Below are 13,906 nucleotides of genomic sequence, written 5' to 3' on the forward strand. Positions count from 1 at the left end.
AGGCTGGGGGGTTGAATTTGCAGGGTTAAATCAGTCTGGCTTCTTTGTTTTCCTTTGCACAAATAGATAAAAGGTACTCATTGAAAGATTGGACAAACCCTCCCCTCTGCAAGGGAATAATTACAGTGCTCCAGAGTTCAGTTCACCGAGGAGAGAGTGGTAATCACTGTTTACATCTGGGAGGGAGATAAGCAAGTCAAAATATCAGAAATTCCTACTGTTTCTATCTTTGGGAAGCAACTCTGAGAAACTCCTAATTACAGAATAAAAGACCCAAATGGTGAGCAGTGCTCAAACATTTCAGTGTTTTGCCCTGCCCTGTAAACATCAGAAGAATATATTCCAGGGAATATAATTCCAGATATATATTCCAGGGATATAATAAATTGCAGTCAGCCACTACACTATTTTTTGCATACATTATTTTGAAATTTTACAGTAAGAATGAGTGTGTATTGTATATTGTACTATATTCATTACTCTATATTGTAATGAAAAACAATTAAGAAATGTGAAACTGAGAACATTCAATACCAAAGAACAGCAGCAGCCACAGAGTGTGAGCAGAAATGATGCAGAAAAACTTGCAAAATCATGAAGGCAGATTATTCTTGTGCCAGCAAATCCCTGCCCAGGCCTGGACACTGCACAGTCACAAGGGAAGCACAAGGAAACATTTCACAGCAAGGACAGAGACACTGGATTAAACCTCTCAGAAGAGCAAATAACCTGTATTCGGGTTTTTTGAAGATTCCTTTGGGGAGAAAAAAGCACATTGTAAAGATGAGAGAGAGCCTCAAGCTGCCTTCACAGTTCTTCCCTCCTTGATCCTGGTGATTCTCCTTTTATCCCATCCTCAAAGCCACACACAAGTACAAATAAATTCCTGCTTTTCCCCTGCATCAAGCCACCTCTGCCTTTACACCAGCCCCAGACTGTGGGGAGAAATATTTTACCTCATGACAGCAACTACAGATTTAAGAACTTTTCCCCTCTCTCCCAGTCCTTCTTTCCCACTATTTTCAGGGCAGTAAATGCCACTGCAGAGAAATTCTGTTCCCTGCTGCATCTGCCTGCACTGGTTAAGTTGGAAAACCCAGCCAGCAGAAATTCTCTGGTTATCTTAGAGCCACAGGATGTGTCTGAAAGGTGCAACCAACCAAGAGCCTTGTGAGCAGTGGGGACTTGGACACCCATGGACACAATCTCATTTCTCCAGCTGCACTCATGGGGCTGTGCAGCTGCAAGTTCACTCCTTTAGTGACAACTGAACCACAGCTTTGAGAGAAATATTTTCATTGATGAGGCAACAGAAGCACATGAGCAGGGACCTTTGGTTGATCCAAGCCTTGCACAGAGGCCAAGGAAAGGAGAAGACAGAGCTCAAAGCAGCTTAGGATGGAAGCAGGCATGGAGAGAGATGTGCTGCCACAACAGAAATGTGCTGGCTCCTCAGAACCAGCACCAAGGAAAGGAAGAAGGGTTCATCTCCAGCAGCAACATCCATAAAACATCTCATGCTGGTGTTTGCCCGACCTTGAAACAAACTCAAACCAGCCCAACAGAGATCTCACAACAGCTGCCCTCCCACCCCACATCTGGCAGAGGAAAAATCCCCTTGGGCTGTGCCCTCCACACCACACAGCAACAAAACTCACACTACACCTCAGGGCTTATGGTACCGTTTATTTGAGCTCAAAATAAAGTGTGCACTGGAGGGATCTGTTCACAGCTGGCGTGTGTCCTCAGCACTGGGCAGGAGGAGAGAGCTGTGGGGAGCTGGAGAGGAGGCATTGCTCAGACTGGCAGCACGGGGTCCCAGGGCAGTGCCAGTCCATGCCCACAGAGAGGGAGGAGAGGAGCTGGGCACAGGAGCAGGGGCTGCAGCAGAGCCCAGCTGCGCTGTCATCTCGAGGAGGGGCTGCTAGAGCCCGAGGGTGGGCAGCAGAACTGGTGCAGGACACTATCTTCCCTGCCAAGGAGGGGGCAAGAAAGAAAAGAGACAGAGGAAGAGAATCACAGGGAGCAGCATTAGGAAAATTCAGCTTGAAATCTGTTTGCTTTTGTTTTCACATCCACAAATACTGTGAGTTGTTTGTAAGCACCACCCAGTTAACCCATTTCCATCTCAGAGACAGGACTCTCCAAAAAGGGGAGAACAGCCCAAGGAGCCAAGGCCAACGCTGATGACTTAAACTCTGAGAAAAACACTGCCTTGAAAGGGCCACTTTTGGTTTTCCCCATTAGAAAAATTACATTAGGCTGTCATTTATATACCCAGCCTAATGTGGCCACGGCCCCTTTATTTTAACACGCTCAGAACTTCCCACAGGTATTTCCACTGCCCACATTCTGCTGGAAATGCAGAACAGATGCCTCCCCCCTGTGAGGGAGGCTCACACACAGAAATCCTGGTGATGACCAGGTCTGCTCTCCACCCCGTCCTCCCTCCCTCCCCAGGGCAAGAAGAGCTCTGTCTCCAGGAGGAGTTGCCAGCATCATGAATGGTGCCACCACGAGGCAGCAGCAGTTTGGAATACCCACATCTGTAATGCTGGAGGTGCTTTATGGCAGGGAAGGAGATGCTGGCCTAGCAGGAGGCTCCAGCCACTTCTGAACCAGTGACACAACCACGAGGGGCCACTTCCTTTAAAGTAAAGAACAGGCTAAAGGAGGAGGATGGAAAGGAACACAATGAGGGAAGGAAAACAAGAAAATCCCAAACCAAATTTCAGGCTGTTCTGCCAGTTCTCCCAACTGTGCTCAGGAGCACAATCCACCATTTGCACTCCCTGCATCACGTAGGCATCAAGTGGAAAATTACAAGTATTACTCTAATTATGCCAGCTTTCCTTTGCCATAGGGTGTGAGCACAGATGCCTTATGTAATCAGCTGAACCTCACACTGACTTGGGGCAGGATTTGGTCACAGTTTGGATCTGGTTTGCTCTGTCCATCTGCATCCTGCCTCTCTGGGCCATGTGCTGCTGGTCTGGGCCATGCTGCTCTCACTGCTTTGCTCAGTTTGAAAATTAAAATACCACCAAGCTTTTATATCTCTGCATAATCTAGAGAGAGCTTAAACATGCTGAGGTATACAGCTAGAAATTAGATCCCTATTCAACATTTTTTTGGTAGAAAATGTCAATGCATATTATATATGCAATTATGTATGAAATGCCATATCAGTACTAAAAAGAATTCTGAAGTGCAGCTCCTTCAGATATGTCCTTACCTGAGACTAAGCACTGACTGGCAGCTACCACAGGGCCAGGGGCTCTGCTGCATGCTGTGGGATGTCTCCAGGGCTGTTTGTAGGGAGGACACAAGAAGTATTTGCTTTGTGTCTCAGGGAAGAGAACAGTGCCCAGCAGTGTGAAAAAATAAACTGGGAGTTGCAAGGTACATTTATCTATAAAGAGATTTGTTTGTTTGTTTGTTTTAGGGGTACAAGCTATTTCCCAGTTTCCCCTGGCTGTGCTAGTGTGCAAAAATTCCCACTGTGCTCTTGAGAAGAGTTAAGGAAAACCAAACCACTCCAATACATGATGGAAGCATCTGAAAGCCCAGCATTGTTGCAGGAGAGCCTCTGTGTTAACCAGTTATGGTGGCAAAACAGCTCCAAAGCCTCCCAGGGGCTCAGACAGAAAGAAATAGCACAACCAATCCTTCTATCATCGTCCACACAGTGGTTTGTTGCATGTAAGCCAACATTACCTGGTGAAACAAAGATTCCACATTAAAATTTCACACAAGTACAGTATTTTCAGAATGATGGTTTTACCTCCCAGAGGTGCTGATTAAACATTAAGCAGGCAGAGACTGCAAGAAAATGATGGGATTTCTTTGGTACTATAACATCCTTTGCATTATCATTTTGTTTTCACAGGTCTCACTGGGGAAAAAAAAAAGAAAAGAAAAGAAAAATCTCTAGCTTCACGATTTAAAAAATGGTCTTTGGACATGATGAGGGCATCTAATTTGAGATTAGAAGGATGGAAGGTAGGGTGGATGGAGACAGGAATGAGTGACAGCCAACATTTGATGCAAATCAGAGCGAGGAAGTCACAGTTATGAAAAAACACATCAGATGGAAAGATGCTCAGTGGTAAGCAAATGTGTCCACAGTTGCAGTTTGCACTCATCAGCCTGTTCCATACCCACACAGGGAAGGCAGACAGGAACAGGCTGGCTATCCCCAGCAGGGGCACCTCTGTACATGGAATTTTCTGTGGGTGAGGTTCCTGCACAGAGGGGCTGAGGGTCTGACTGAAGTTTGTCTAAAGATGTGTCACAGAATCCCAGACTGGGTTGGCTTGGAAGGACCTCAAAGCCCATCCAGTGCCACCCCTGCCATGGCAGGGACACCTCCCACTGTCCCAGGTGCTCCCAGCCCTGTCCAGCCTGGCCTTGGGCACTGCCAGGGATCCAGGGGCAGCCCCAGCTGCTCTGGGCACCTGTGCCAGGGCCTGCCCACCCTCCCAGGAGGAATTTCTTGCCCATATCTATTCTAAACCTACTCTCTGTCAGTTTAAAGCCATAGAAAGCCTGTTTAGAAAATGCTGGGACCCAGCTTCCTCAGGCAGGACACAGAGCTGATGAAATTCCCTTCCTGCAGGTGCCATTTCAGCTCTGGCCTTTGCCCAGCTCCAGCTGTGAGGCCTCTGAGGTGATGATGCCTGGATCAAACCAGAGGCTCAGCAGCTGAAGTACAGGATTACCTGGATTTCTATTTTCTGGGTGTTCCACACTTCCTTTACTTTTCTCTTCACACCAGATATCAAATCTGTATTCCAATGATCTCTGTCAGACCCAGAGCAGCTCCTGGAACCTGCAGCTTCCAACCAGAGGCTGCTGTTTTCAAGGCTCCACTCAGGAGGCAGGAAGGGGAAGGGACTCAGAGAAGCCAAGCTACAGACATTGCTGGTCTATTTTTTAATTCCCAAACAGAAATAACCCAAAAAGAGCAAGCACAGGAGGCATATGGGCTAACTGGAACCCAGACAAGCATCTAGCTGGAAGGACACAACAAGCTCAGGCTTCCCAAGACTTCCCTTGTAATAGGAGAATGCAAGATAACTTGTGTTATTTCTGTCTCTTTTGAGCATTGTAAAATGAGTGAGGGATTACTGCAATAGCTGCAGTTATTAAAAATGCATTATTTCCCTATTAACCATTCAAAACAGATGCCAAAGATCGTCTCGACCAGAAATAAAACTGCTGGAGTGAATAAAACATCCAGCCATTAGCTAACAGCAAATCAGAGATGCTCCAGATTTCACTGTAGTGCATTCATTAATTGCTTCTTTCAGAGCAAATTTAATTTTTAATTCTGGGCTACAAAATTAATCCCTCAGTGTATTTTCTAAATAAAGCCTCAAAACTGCAGCCAGACCAAAGCATCCACGTCTGTTAGTTTTGTTTCTAATGATTTCTATTTATAAATTGATAAATGGGAAGACTAAAAGCTAAATTTAATGCCATCATGTGTATGTAGAAATGCAAAGCCCAATCCTGTTAGAGCTCTAGCAGCTCATTTTCATTCACAGCAAAGGGATCCCCATGTACAGGTCCTGCACAAAACCAGGTGCATCATTTGCACTTGACTCAGAGATCACAGTTGTGGGGATGGCACTTTGGATATAACAACTTCAGAAATTGAAATTATGGGCAAACCAAACCAATTCCTGCCATGAGGGTGATGGTAACAGCCTGGCTCCAGCACAGCAGCACATCTGTGAGCAGGGGCAGCATAAACATTGCAGTGTAACTTGGAATTACATTCTATAGACTAAAATATTCTTGTTTGCAGCTCTTTTTATCCTTCCCAAGAACAGAGGGCTGTGGGGTGCAGGGTCATTTGGTGGAGGTGTGGCCAGTGCAGTCCCTGCTCGGAGCAGGTACAGCAGGGATGTCCCACTGACCTGAGTGTGGCTGGGGACAGAGACCCCACGTCCCCTGCTGGCCTCTGCTCCAACGTTTGACCAAGCTCTTGGTGAAACTCCCTCTCTCCCTGCCTTGTATCTAATTGGAATTTTCCTTACTGCAGTTTGGTTTGGTTGCCTCTTGTCCCTGGGAGAGGCTGGCTGCAGCTTTTCCATATTCCCCCTTGTTCACAGAACCCCAGACTGGTCTGGGTTGGAAGGACTCAAAGCCATGGCAGGGACACCTTCCACTGTCCCTCCAAGCCCTGTCCACCTGGCCTTGGGCACTGCCAGGGACCCAGGGGCAGCCACAGCTGGGTTGGACACCTCTGAGTGGAGAATTTGCCCTGATTTCCACCCAGAGCCTGCCCTGCCCAGCCTGGGGCTGTTCCCTCTCCTCCTGTCCCTGTTCCCTGGAGCAGAGCCCCTTTTCCCCTGGATGTCCCCTCCTGGCAGGAGCTGTGCAGAGCCACAAGGTCCTCCCTGAGCCCAAATTTCCTTGAGAGCAAACAAGGCCAGGGATGAGCTCCTTCCACTCACAGTCCTGAGCCATCAGCTGGAGGTCCCACAGCACTCTGACACTGCACAGCTTTACACCCCCAGAGCAGGGAACTCCTGTCCTCACTGTGCAAAAAAAACCCTGAAGAAATTCAGATTTTTCAAGCACAAAGTTAAGCTGCTCTAAGCTTTAATTCCAGAAGAAATATCACTGATAAAAATAACACCCTATGTGGAGCAAGACACTGAGACATTCAAGGAACAGCTGGTTTTCCCATCAACATCCCAACAGGAAGATCCTTAAAATTAAAGCACTATCAACTAAGGACATAGGAAAACTAAAAGCCTCACTAAAAAGCAAGCAGGGAATCTAAGAGTTTTCAGGCCCTGCTCCTCACCAAAGGAATTTGAGCTGTCTTACAACTCAACTATGGACTCACTACCACCAAATAAATGAAGGGCTCTGATGGGAGAAAAAAAACCAAACACACAAACAGATGCTGCAACACAAACCAACAGGGTGAATCCAAGCATGCATGGATAGAGGTAACTAGGGGATGAAATATTCAAACCAGAAATATGTTTATGCATTTACAGATTTAGGATTCATTGTTTGCTTTTGTCTTTCCTTATTACCCGTGCAAAGTGATTTTGATTTTTCAGCACCAGGCTTCCAATATTTTGATATTAATATTATTCATGAGCTGGCAATTATCACCAAGTCGATTGCTAATAGCAGAAGTAAAAATTCAAGACAATATTTTCCATGGCATGCACAGTTTTTTAACAGTTTTCACATTTCCAATGACTGAGATTAGCTGCCCTCTGATGCTTCCCTAAAGATGTTACAATAAACACTGGCATTGACAATAAACTGTACTATGGGATGTAATTGCTGCTCTCTGCACTGGATCAAAGAGAACACATAGATAGTAAAGGCATCTCTGTTAAAAGAAGCAATATGAGCTGGAAGATGTGTATTTTTGATGTATTCAGGGCCTGGATGTGTTTAAAACCCCTTTCTTCCACTCAAATCCAAGGCAGTGCTGAGCCCTGGGCAGGTCCATGCCTTTAACCTTCAGAGGGTTAAACACATGGATGAATTCCTCAGCTACCGGCAGGGATGAAAAAAAAGAGTTGCTAAGGAGAACATCAATATCCTCCATTAATTATATAAATATTTCAGTGTATTTGTCACGTGAGAGCTCAGCCTGCACCTCCCTTCTCCCTACCTTTGCAAGCCCAGGGGGATGTGCCCCTTAAAGCACATGACACTCGTTTTACAGAGTAATTCCAGAGTGCCTGAGAGAAGGACTCACTGCAGTGATGGTTCTATCCACAGCTACCCTACAAGACCTCAAAAATATTGGATATTTATTCCAATTTTTTTTTTCCTTTTAAAACTTAAGCAACTATTGCTTGTCTCGTGTCAAATGGCAGCACCAGATGTCCCTCAAAGAGCAGCAGAGGGTGGAGCATGTCTACTCTTACCTGTACTCTGAGTGTGTGGCAGGGACAGCTAGCTGGGAATGGTACAATGGAGCTGGACAGCAAAACTGGTGCAGAGTATTTAAAGACCTACGACACAAGGAAAAACACAAAGTCAAACCAGCAGTGTTGAGAAAGGGGCTCTTGAGGGGAAGGCAGGTGCTGACAGGAGAATTGGAAACTCAGGAGAACGGGGACTGAAATTTGAGGCACAGCTGTGAGATCTGGATGCCAGGGGACACAGGGAGCAGTGCCAGGGTTAAATGCACACACCACAATGATGGGGAGGAGCTGCTGCAGTGAGGAGTCAATCAAAGGTTTGTTGCAGAATTAGGATCAAATGCCAGTTTAAGGCCTGGGGTTTGCCTTGCCACGTAGAAGGAAGGCAAAGCTGAAACACTGAGGGTTAAAATCCCTGTGGAAATGAAGCTTTAGGCTTGCACCTTACTCTGCACCAGTCAGGCTGTTCTCTGGTCATGGAATTAATGCTCTGAATGAGGAGGGACAGTGCAATGGACATGGACACAAAGCTTTCTTCAATCCAGCAATGACAAACATATTGCAAAATAAACCACTTGAAAATGTGAAAGAACCCAAGTTTCACGCATGTTTTAAGCAATATTCAGACCTGTGCAATAGCAGTTTAATTGTTCAAATTTGTTCATTTGTTCAAAGTACAGAAAGAAAACAAAAAAATCCCTTACTGCACAAAGATATTCTGCACCCCAAATCATTAGATTGGTATTGTTTCACTAAAACAAAACCAGACAAGGGGTTTCCACCTCTGAAGGAAAGCTTGGAAAATCTTTAAGGAGCACACAGCACACACGTCCCTGCATTCCTGGTGTTTGTGCCAGGAAACATTAAACAAGGCTCAGCACAGCAAGTCCTCCATGATAAATCCACCTAATCAAATTTCTCAGGACACAGCATTCTTCTAGGAAATCATAAAAAAATAATCAATATCTCCTAGCTCTTTGAGTGGAAGAGGGAGCTGTTAAATTGAAAATCCTCCTTTAACTTGTGAGCATCCAACCCGACAGTTAACAGAGGGGGTGTGTGTGTGCTAGAGTACACAAATGCACTCTCCCCCCATCTTTCTCTTGGTGTTTTGATAGAAGTCTCAGAAGATTGATTTTGATTCTTCTGCATCCCTGAGGCTTAAAGTGAATCCTGTGAGGTCACTTTCTTACGAGATCAAAGAGAGTGGTTAAGCAAAAAGAAGTCAGGTTTTGTTCAGGAAGGAGTAAGTTACTAATCCTTAGGAAAAAAGACAAGGTCAGCCTGTTCTGATTCCTGCTGCCAACACTGTGTCAGCAACTGCATGGCCAGGATCAGCTGGATTTTCTGTTCAAAGGTGGTAACTCCTGTAAAGTACTTGGGCTTTTGGAGATGCAGCTCAGCCCAGACACACCCCAGTGTGGGATGTGCCCTCTAACACCTCACAAGGTTCAGGTACCCATGGGGGCACCTTCAAACCCCTTGGGAAGACAAAAAACTCAAACCAAAGATGGAGAACAACACTGAAAACATTGATGGGCTCTATCCAAGCAGCCAAAGCTGGATTTTCTGTCAGGAAAAGCACAGAGTGTTCCACATGAGCTGCTCCCCTCAGTCCTGGGGCAGCAGGGCACAAGTCTCACCCTGGGCAGGGGAACTGCTCTCATGAGGAACCTGCTCCTGCCTTGGCATCCTGGTTTTTCCAGAAAAAGCAAAAGAAGGAAATGCAGGAAATCTGTAGGAGAGTGTTCCAGATTCCATTGCCACCACTGTTCTTTTTCCACACAGATGTCTCTTTCTTCAGAGAATTAGCCAGTGAAATATGAAAGAATATGAAAGAATCTCTCTGGATTCAGCTCTGCTCAACAAAGCTTTTTGAACAGAGTTTGCTCCTGGCTCTTCCAAAACCATTCTGCCCTCAAGGCTCCATGAATATGTCTTGCTCCAATATTCCTGGGTTCCAAAAGAACCTGAACAATAAAGAAGGTGGTGGAATCTTGTCACCATCATATTTTCTGAAAAATCCTCCTTGCCCAGGATTCTTCTCCTGGGAAGCTGAGAAGCCTCAGAGAAAAAAGAAAACCACATTATCTCATTTGCTTCTCCTGTGTTTTGCTGCTTTGGAATGAGGTTTGAAGATTGTTTATCCAACAGGTGCTTGTTAGATTGGTTTCATGTGAATTGTTTTTACTTAATGACCAATCACAGTCAGGTTGTGTTGGGACTCTGGAAGGAGTCACAAGTTTTCATTATCATCTTTTTAGCCTTCTGTCTGTATCCTTTCTCTATTCTTTAGTATAGCATAATATAATGTAATGTAATGTGATGTAATGTGATGTAATGTGATGTAATATAATATAATATAATATAATATAATATAATATAATATAATATAATATAATATAATATAAGCCTTCTAAGAACATGGAGTCAGATTCTCAATTCCTCCTCTGTCCAGGGACCCTGAAAATACCACAGAGTCTGAAACCTAAGGAGCTCATAGAATTTTGGGTTTGTGAACTAAAGTTTAGAATTAAACACAGGATTTGATTTGAGATCTTGGAAAAGGTTTTTAAACTTAGGTGTTAGAAGTGAGAATATGGATTTATAGTTTGAAGTAGAGATATGTCAAGTAAAGGAAAGTTTAGAGTTTGAGATATAGAAAAAATAAAGTCATAACAGAGGTAAATAAGGAGCTTAGAATGCAGTACTGTAGGGTTGAGAGTCATAACATGATTGATTAAAATGTTTATATTGTAGCATGGGTCTGTAAGACAAAATATTTAAGGACTGGGTTAAAAACATAAATATCTTTGTTAGTAGTGTTTTATTAGTCAATAATTCCTTAAAAGATATTGCAACTAAGGGTTTTGAGACCTTATGAACTGTGCTGTAACGATGTGAGCTGAACTCAGCCCTCCTGCCTATGTAGAAGATAAGAAAATAAACCACATCATCAAATACAATTCAGAGGACCCATGTCAAATTCCTTCCAAAACTGCCCACGAGTGAATCATCACAAAGAGAAGCTCTCCCCATGCTCTGGCTCTGGTTTGTAGACACCTGTGGCACAGCCCTGGGCTCAGGAGCTCGCCTGCCCCGAGTTCCAGGAGCAGCAGGAACGCAGCAATCCCGTCCTGGGAGCAGCTGGCCCTGCCCAAGGAGGCTCTGACGCCGCCACAGGTGAGGAGGTGACACAGGGGACAGGGCTCAGCTGCAGGCTGGCACTGAGGGGCCACCAGGTCCCTGCTGTCCAGCACAGGGGGCTGCATCCTCAGACAGGATCCTGGGCGCACCACGAGGTCTGGGCTCTGCTCTGAACGTTGAAATTCAGAATAGCTGAACTCTGTTTGGGCTCCTCCAGATCTCAGTGACTCATGGCAGCCTGACAGTGATGAGGCTCAGCCTTACAGCCCCTGACTAATGCTCATTCTACCCAAAGCAATGGGGTAAATCTGCCAGTGCAGTTTAAGATTCACATGTGGCATTTTGTGCCTTCAATCACCTGTCAAAACAGCACTTGCAATCATCTACCCCTCTGTAATATACCAAAGAATGTTTACAGTTCCAATCCCTTTGTTTGTTTGTTTGGTTTGGTTGGAGTTTTAATTATTTTTTAAACTTCATAGCTATATGTTGCAATCAGCCTTCAACACAAGTTTGCATTCAAGCTAGAATTCATTTACTAATTTTTAACACCTAAAAACATCAGAAGAAATCCATTTCAATCATTTGGAGGAGAATTAATCACTGCTCCTGTTCACAGTCTCACAGATACTCAGCCCTGTGAAGATTAGTTTCCACATCTGTAGCTGCTGTTCTTCAAAGGATGATTTAGGATTACAAAGAGAGCACAGGTACTTCAGCACCAGGACAAGACAAATGACAGCTGACAAATGCTGCTGCTGGTAATTTCAGTTTCTGGCCCATTGCTGCACATGGAAGTTTGGCCATTTCCCATTCCCAGGCCAAGTTCATTCCAGCTCTCCCCTTGGGAGCAACCCCTGTGAATCCCTGCACGAGGTTCTTGGCAGAGCAGATGAGTCTGCCAGTAAAACCAGAGCCAAATGTGACCCAAACCCTGGACACCTCATTCCCCCACAGAACAGGAGGACCCCAGCCCCTAACAGAGCACACAGCCCCCAGGCAGCTGGGGCTGTGCCTCTCACCCCCCTGTAAACCCCATCATGTTTGCCATTAGAATCCACTCATTTTGACAGCATTCTCCTGTCCATCAGCAAACAGAAATGACAATTCTTCTTAATCTTCTGGTTTTAGAGCCTTGCTAAACCAGGCTCTTTTATTTGTACATATAATACAAATAAAAATTGACTACTGGTCATCACATAAAGCCAGAACTATTTTTATTTTTTTCTTTCATTTTCTCTTGCAATCCCCAACAAGCCTCCCAAACTCAGCAGACAATTTTCTCAGTATTGGTTTTTAAACAACCTGGCAGAGCAGAACACTCTGGCCATTAACCTGGAATTGCTTTTTCTCTAACAGGTTATCCTGTGCTCTCACAATGTGCTCGGAGCCAGCAGATGCTCCTGGCAGGATTGGGAGCCTGGGGGCAGCTTGTCCCCTCTCCCTGCCCAGGACACTGTGGTGGCACAGGACATCCACCCACCCCTGCTCATTCTGCTGCTGTTGAATTTTCAGCAGAATTATTAAACCATCGCTGTCTGAGAGCTTCTTCCTACAAGAGCTTCCAAACCCCAGACTGAGGGGAGTGGGGGCAGGAGCACAGCTGGAAGGAGCCTGTCTGGAGTAAATGATGTGGCTGATGAGAGGAGCTGCTCAGCACCTCCCTGCCCTTTGCTGCTGCCCTCCCCAGAGCCCTGACTCCATTCACCATTCCTCCTCTGGTCTGGAACAACAATCTGTTCCCCTCCATCTGCCAGGATTCTTCCCTTTCTTCTGGCACATTTTCCCATAAAGTGCACATTGCAATGAGAATGTTGAAAAAAAATAACCCCAGCACAGGCTGCTGTCCTGGATACCTGAGTGCACCCATCCTTCTGAAATCAGCTTGGGAACAGCAGGAGGGGCAGACAAATCCTCAGCCCATTCCCTCCATGTCAGCTGAGGGAGCCAAGAATGGTTTGTTTGATTGGATCTATTAAAAGGAATATTTGCATTTCCCAGTGTTTTATATCCTGTTGAACAGTAACATTATTTTACAAATTGAAATTTTCTTTCTCAAGTTAATCCAGAGTTATGGCAACAGCTGAGATTAGAAAATACTGTAGATAGAAACTAATAAAGTCTGTCCTGTTCTTGTTTAATAAATCCAACCATTACTTTCATGAGGAACAACATTTGAAATATAATCAAAGGATACCCAAAGAGGTGATGAACAGTAAAAGTCATAATAATACAGAATCACATCAACTCCAGCTAAATGCTTGCTAATTAACAAGTTTATTAACCTGCTAGAAGGGCTTCCAGAATGAAAACCCTGTCCCAGGCCAGAGGACAGCTTTTTGCAAAGCAGAGAAAGCAGCAGGAAGCTTTTCATGGCAGCTCCCACTGTCCCAGCCCAGGTTTGACTGCAGCTGTCTGTGGCTGTGGCCACTTCAAGGTGATTAAGCACAGGACACATTCCCATTTCCAAGGACAAATTCCTACTGTTCCTTACCCAAAATACAGAGGGCAGTATGATTTTGGTTTTTGAAGCAGCACTGTGAAACCTTCTCTTCTTTGCTGTTCATTTCACCCCACTGTATGTCCAGCACTCTGCAGCCAAGCACATCACAGAGAGGCTGTGGCGGCACACAGACAATATTATGGTTTTTTCCCAGTGTTGTTATTATTAATTAATGTCCTGGCATGCACTCTTTTGGATGGCTACCCCACAACATTAAATGCTGCCATTGCTTTTATGGTTGCATCCACAAAAACCTTCCAGTTCACAGCAGAGACCAGCACACGCTGCAGGAGAAGCCCAACTCCTCCCTTCATTGCCCGGGCACTATGGGAACATGCCCAGGGAT

At 45.2% G+C, this 13,906-nt stretch overlaps 1 protein-coding gene and 1 long non-coding RNA gene across 15 annotated transcripts in view; both read right to left on the reverse strand.

The window, feature by feature from the left end:
- IQSEC1 (IQ motif and Sec7 domain ArfGEF 1) overlaps positions 1-13,906 on the reverse strand; it is a 296,694-nt gene that overhangs the window by 157,003 nt on the left and 125,785 nt on the right. For 7 of the 14 annotated variants that reach the window (XM_054516007.1, XM_036390799.2, XM_036390811.2 and 4 more), the window contains one exon: positions 7,914-8,000. The exons of the other annotated variants lie outside the window; for them this stretch is intronic. In XM_054516007.1, coding sequence (XP_054371982.1) covers positions 7,914-8,000 — 87 coding nt within the window. The remainder of the gene's footprint in view (positions 1-7,913; positions 8,001-13,906) is intronic. 14 annotated transcript variants of the gene reach the window in all.
- On the reverse strand, positions 1,667-3,778 carry LOC129046789 (uncharacterized). The gene is made up of 2 exons (XR_008508563.1): positions 2,545-3,778; positions 1,667-1,972 (listed from the first exon to the last, which is right to left on the reverse strand). It is a non-coding gene; the product is annotated as an uncharacterized LOC129046789 (long non-coding RNA).

Source organism: Molothrus ater, chromosome 11 (assembly GCF_012460135.2).
Source record: "Molothrus ater isolate BHLD 08-10-18 breed brown headed cowbird chromosome 11, BPBGC_Mater_1.1, whole genome shotgun sequence".
Classification (NCBI taxonomy): domain Eukaryota; kingdom Metazoa; phylum Chordata; class Aves; order Passeriformes; family Icteridae; genus Molothrus; species Molothrus ater.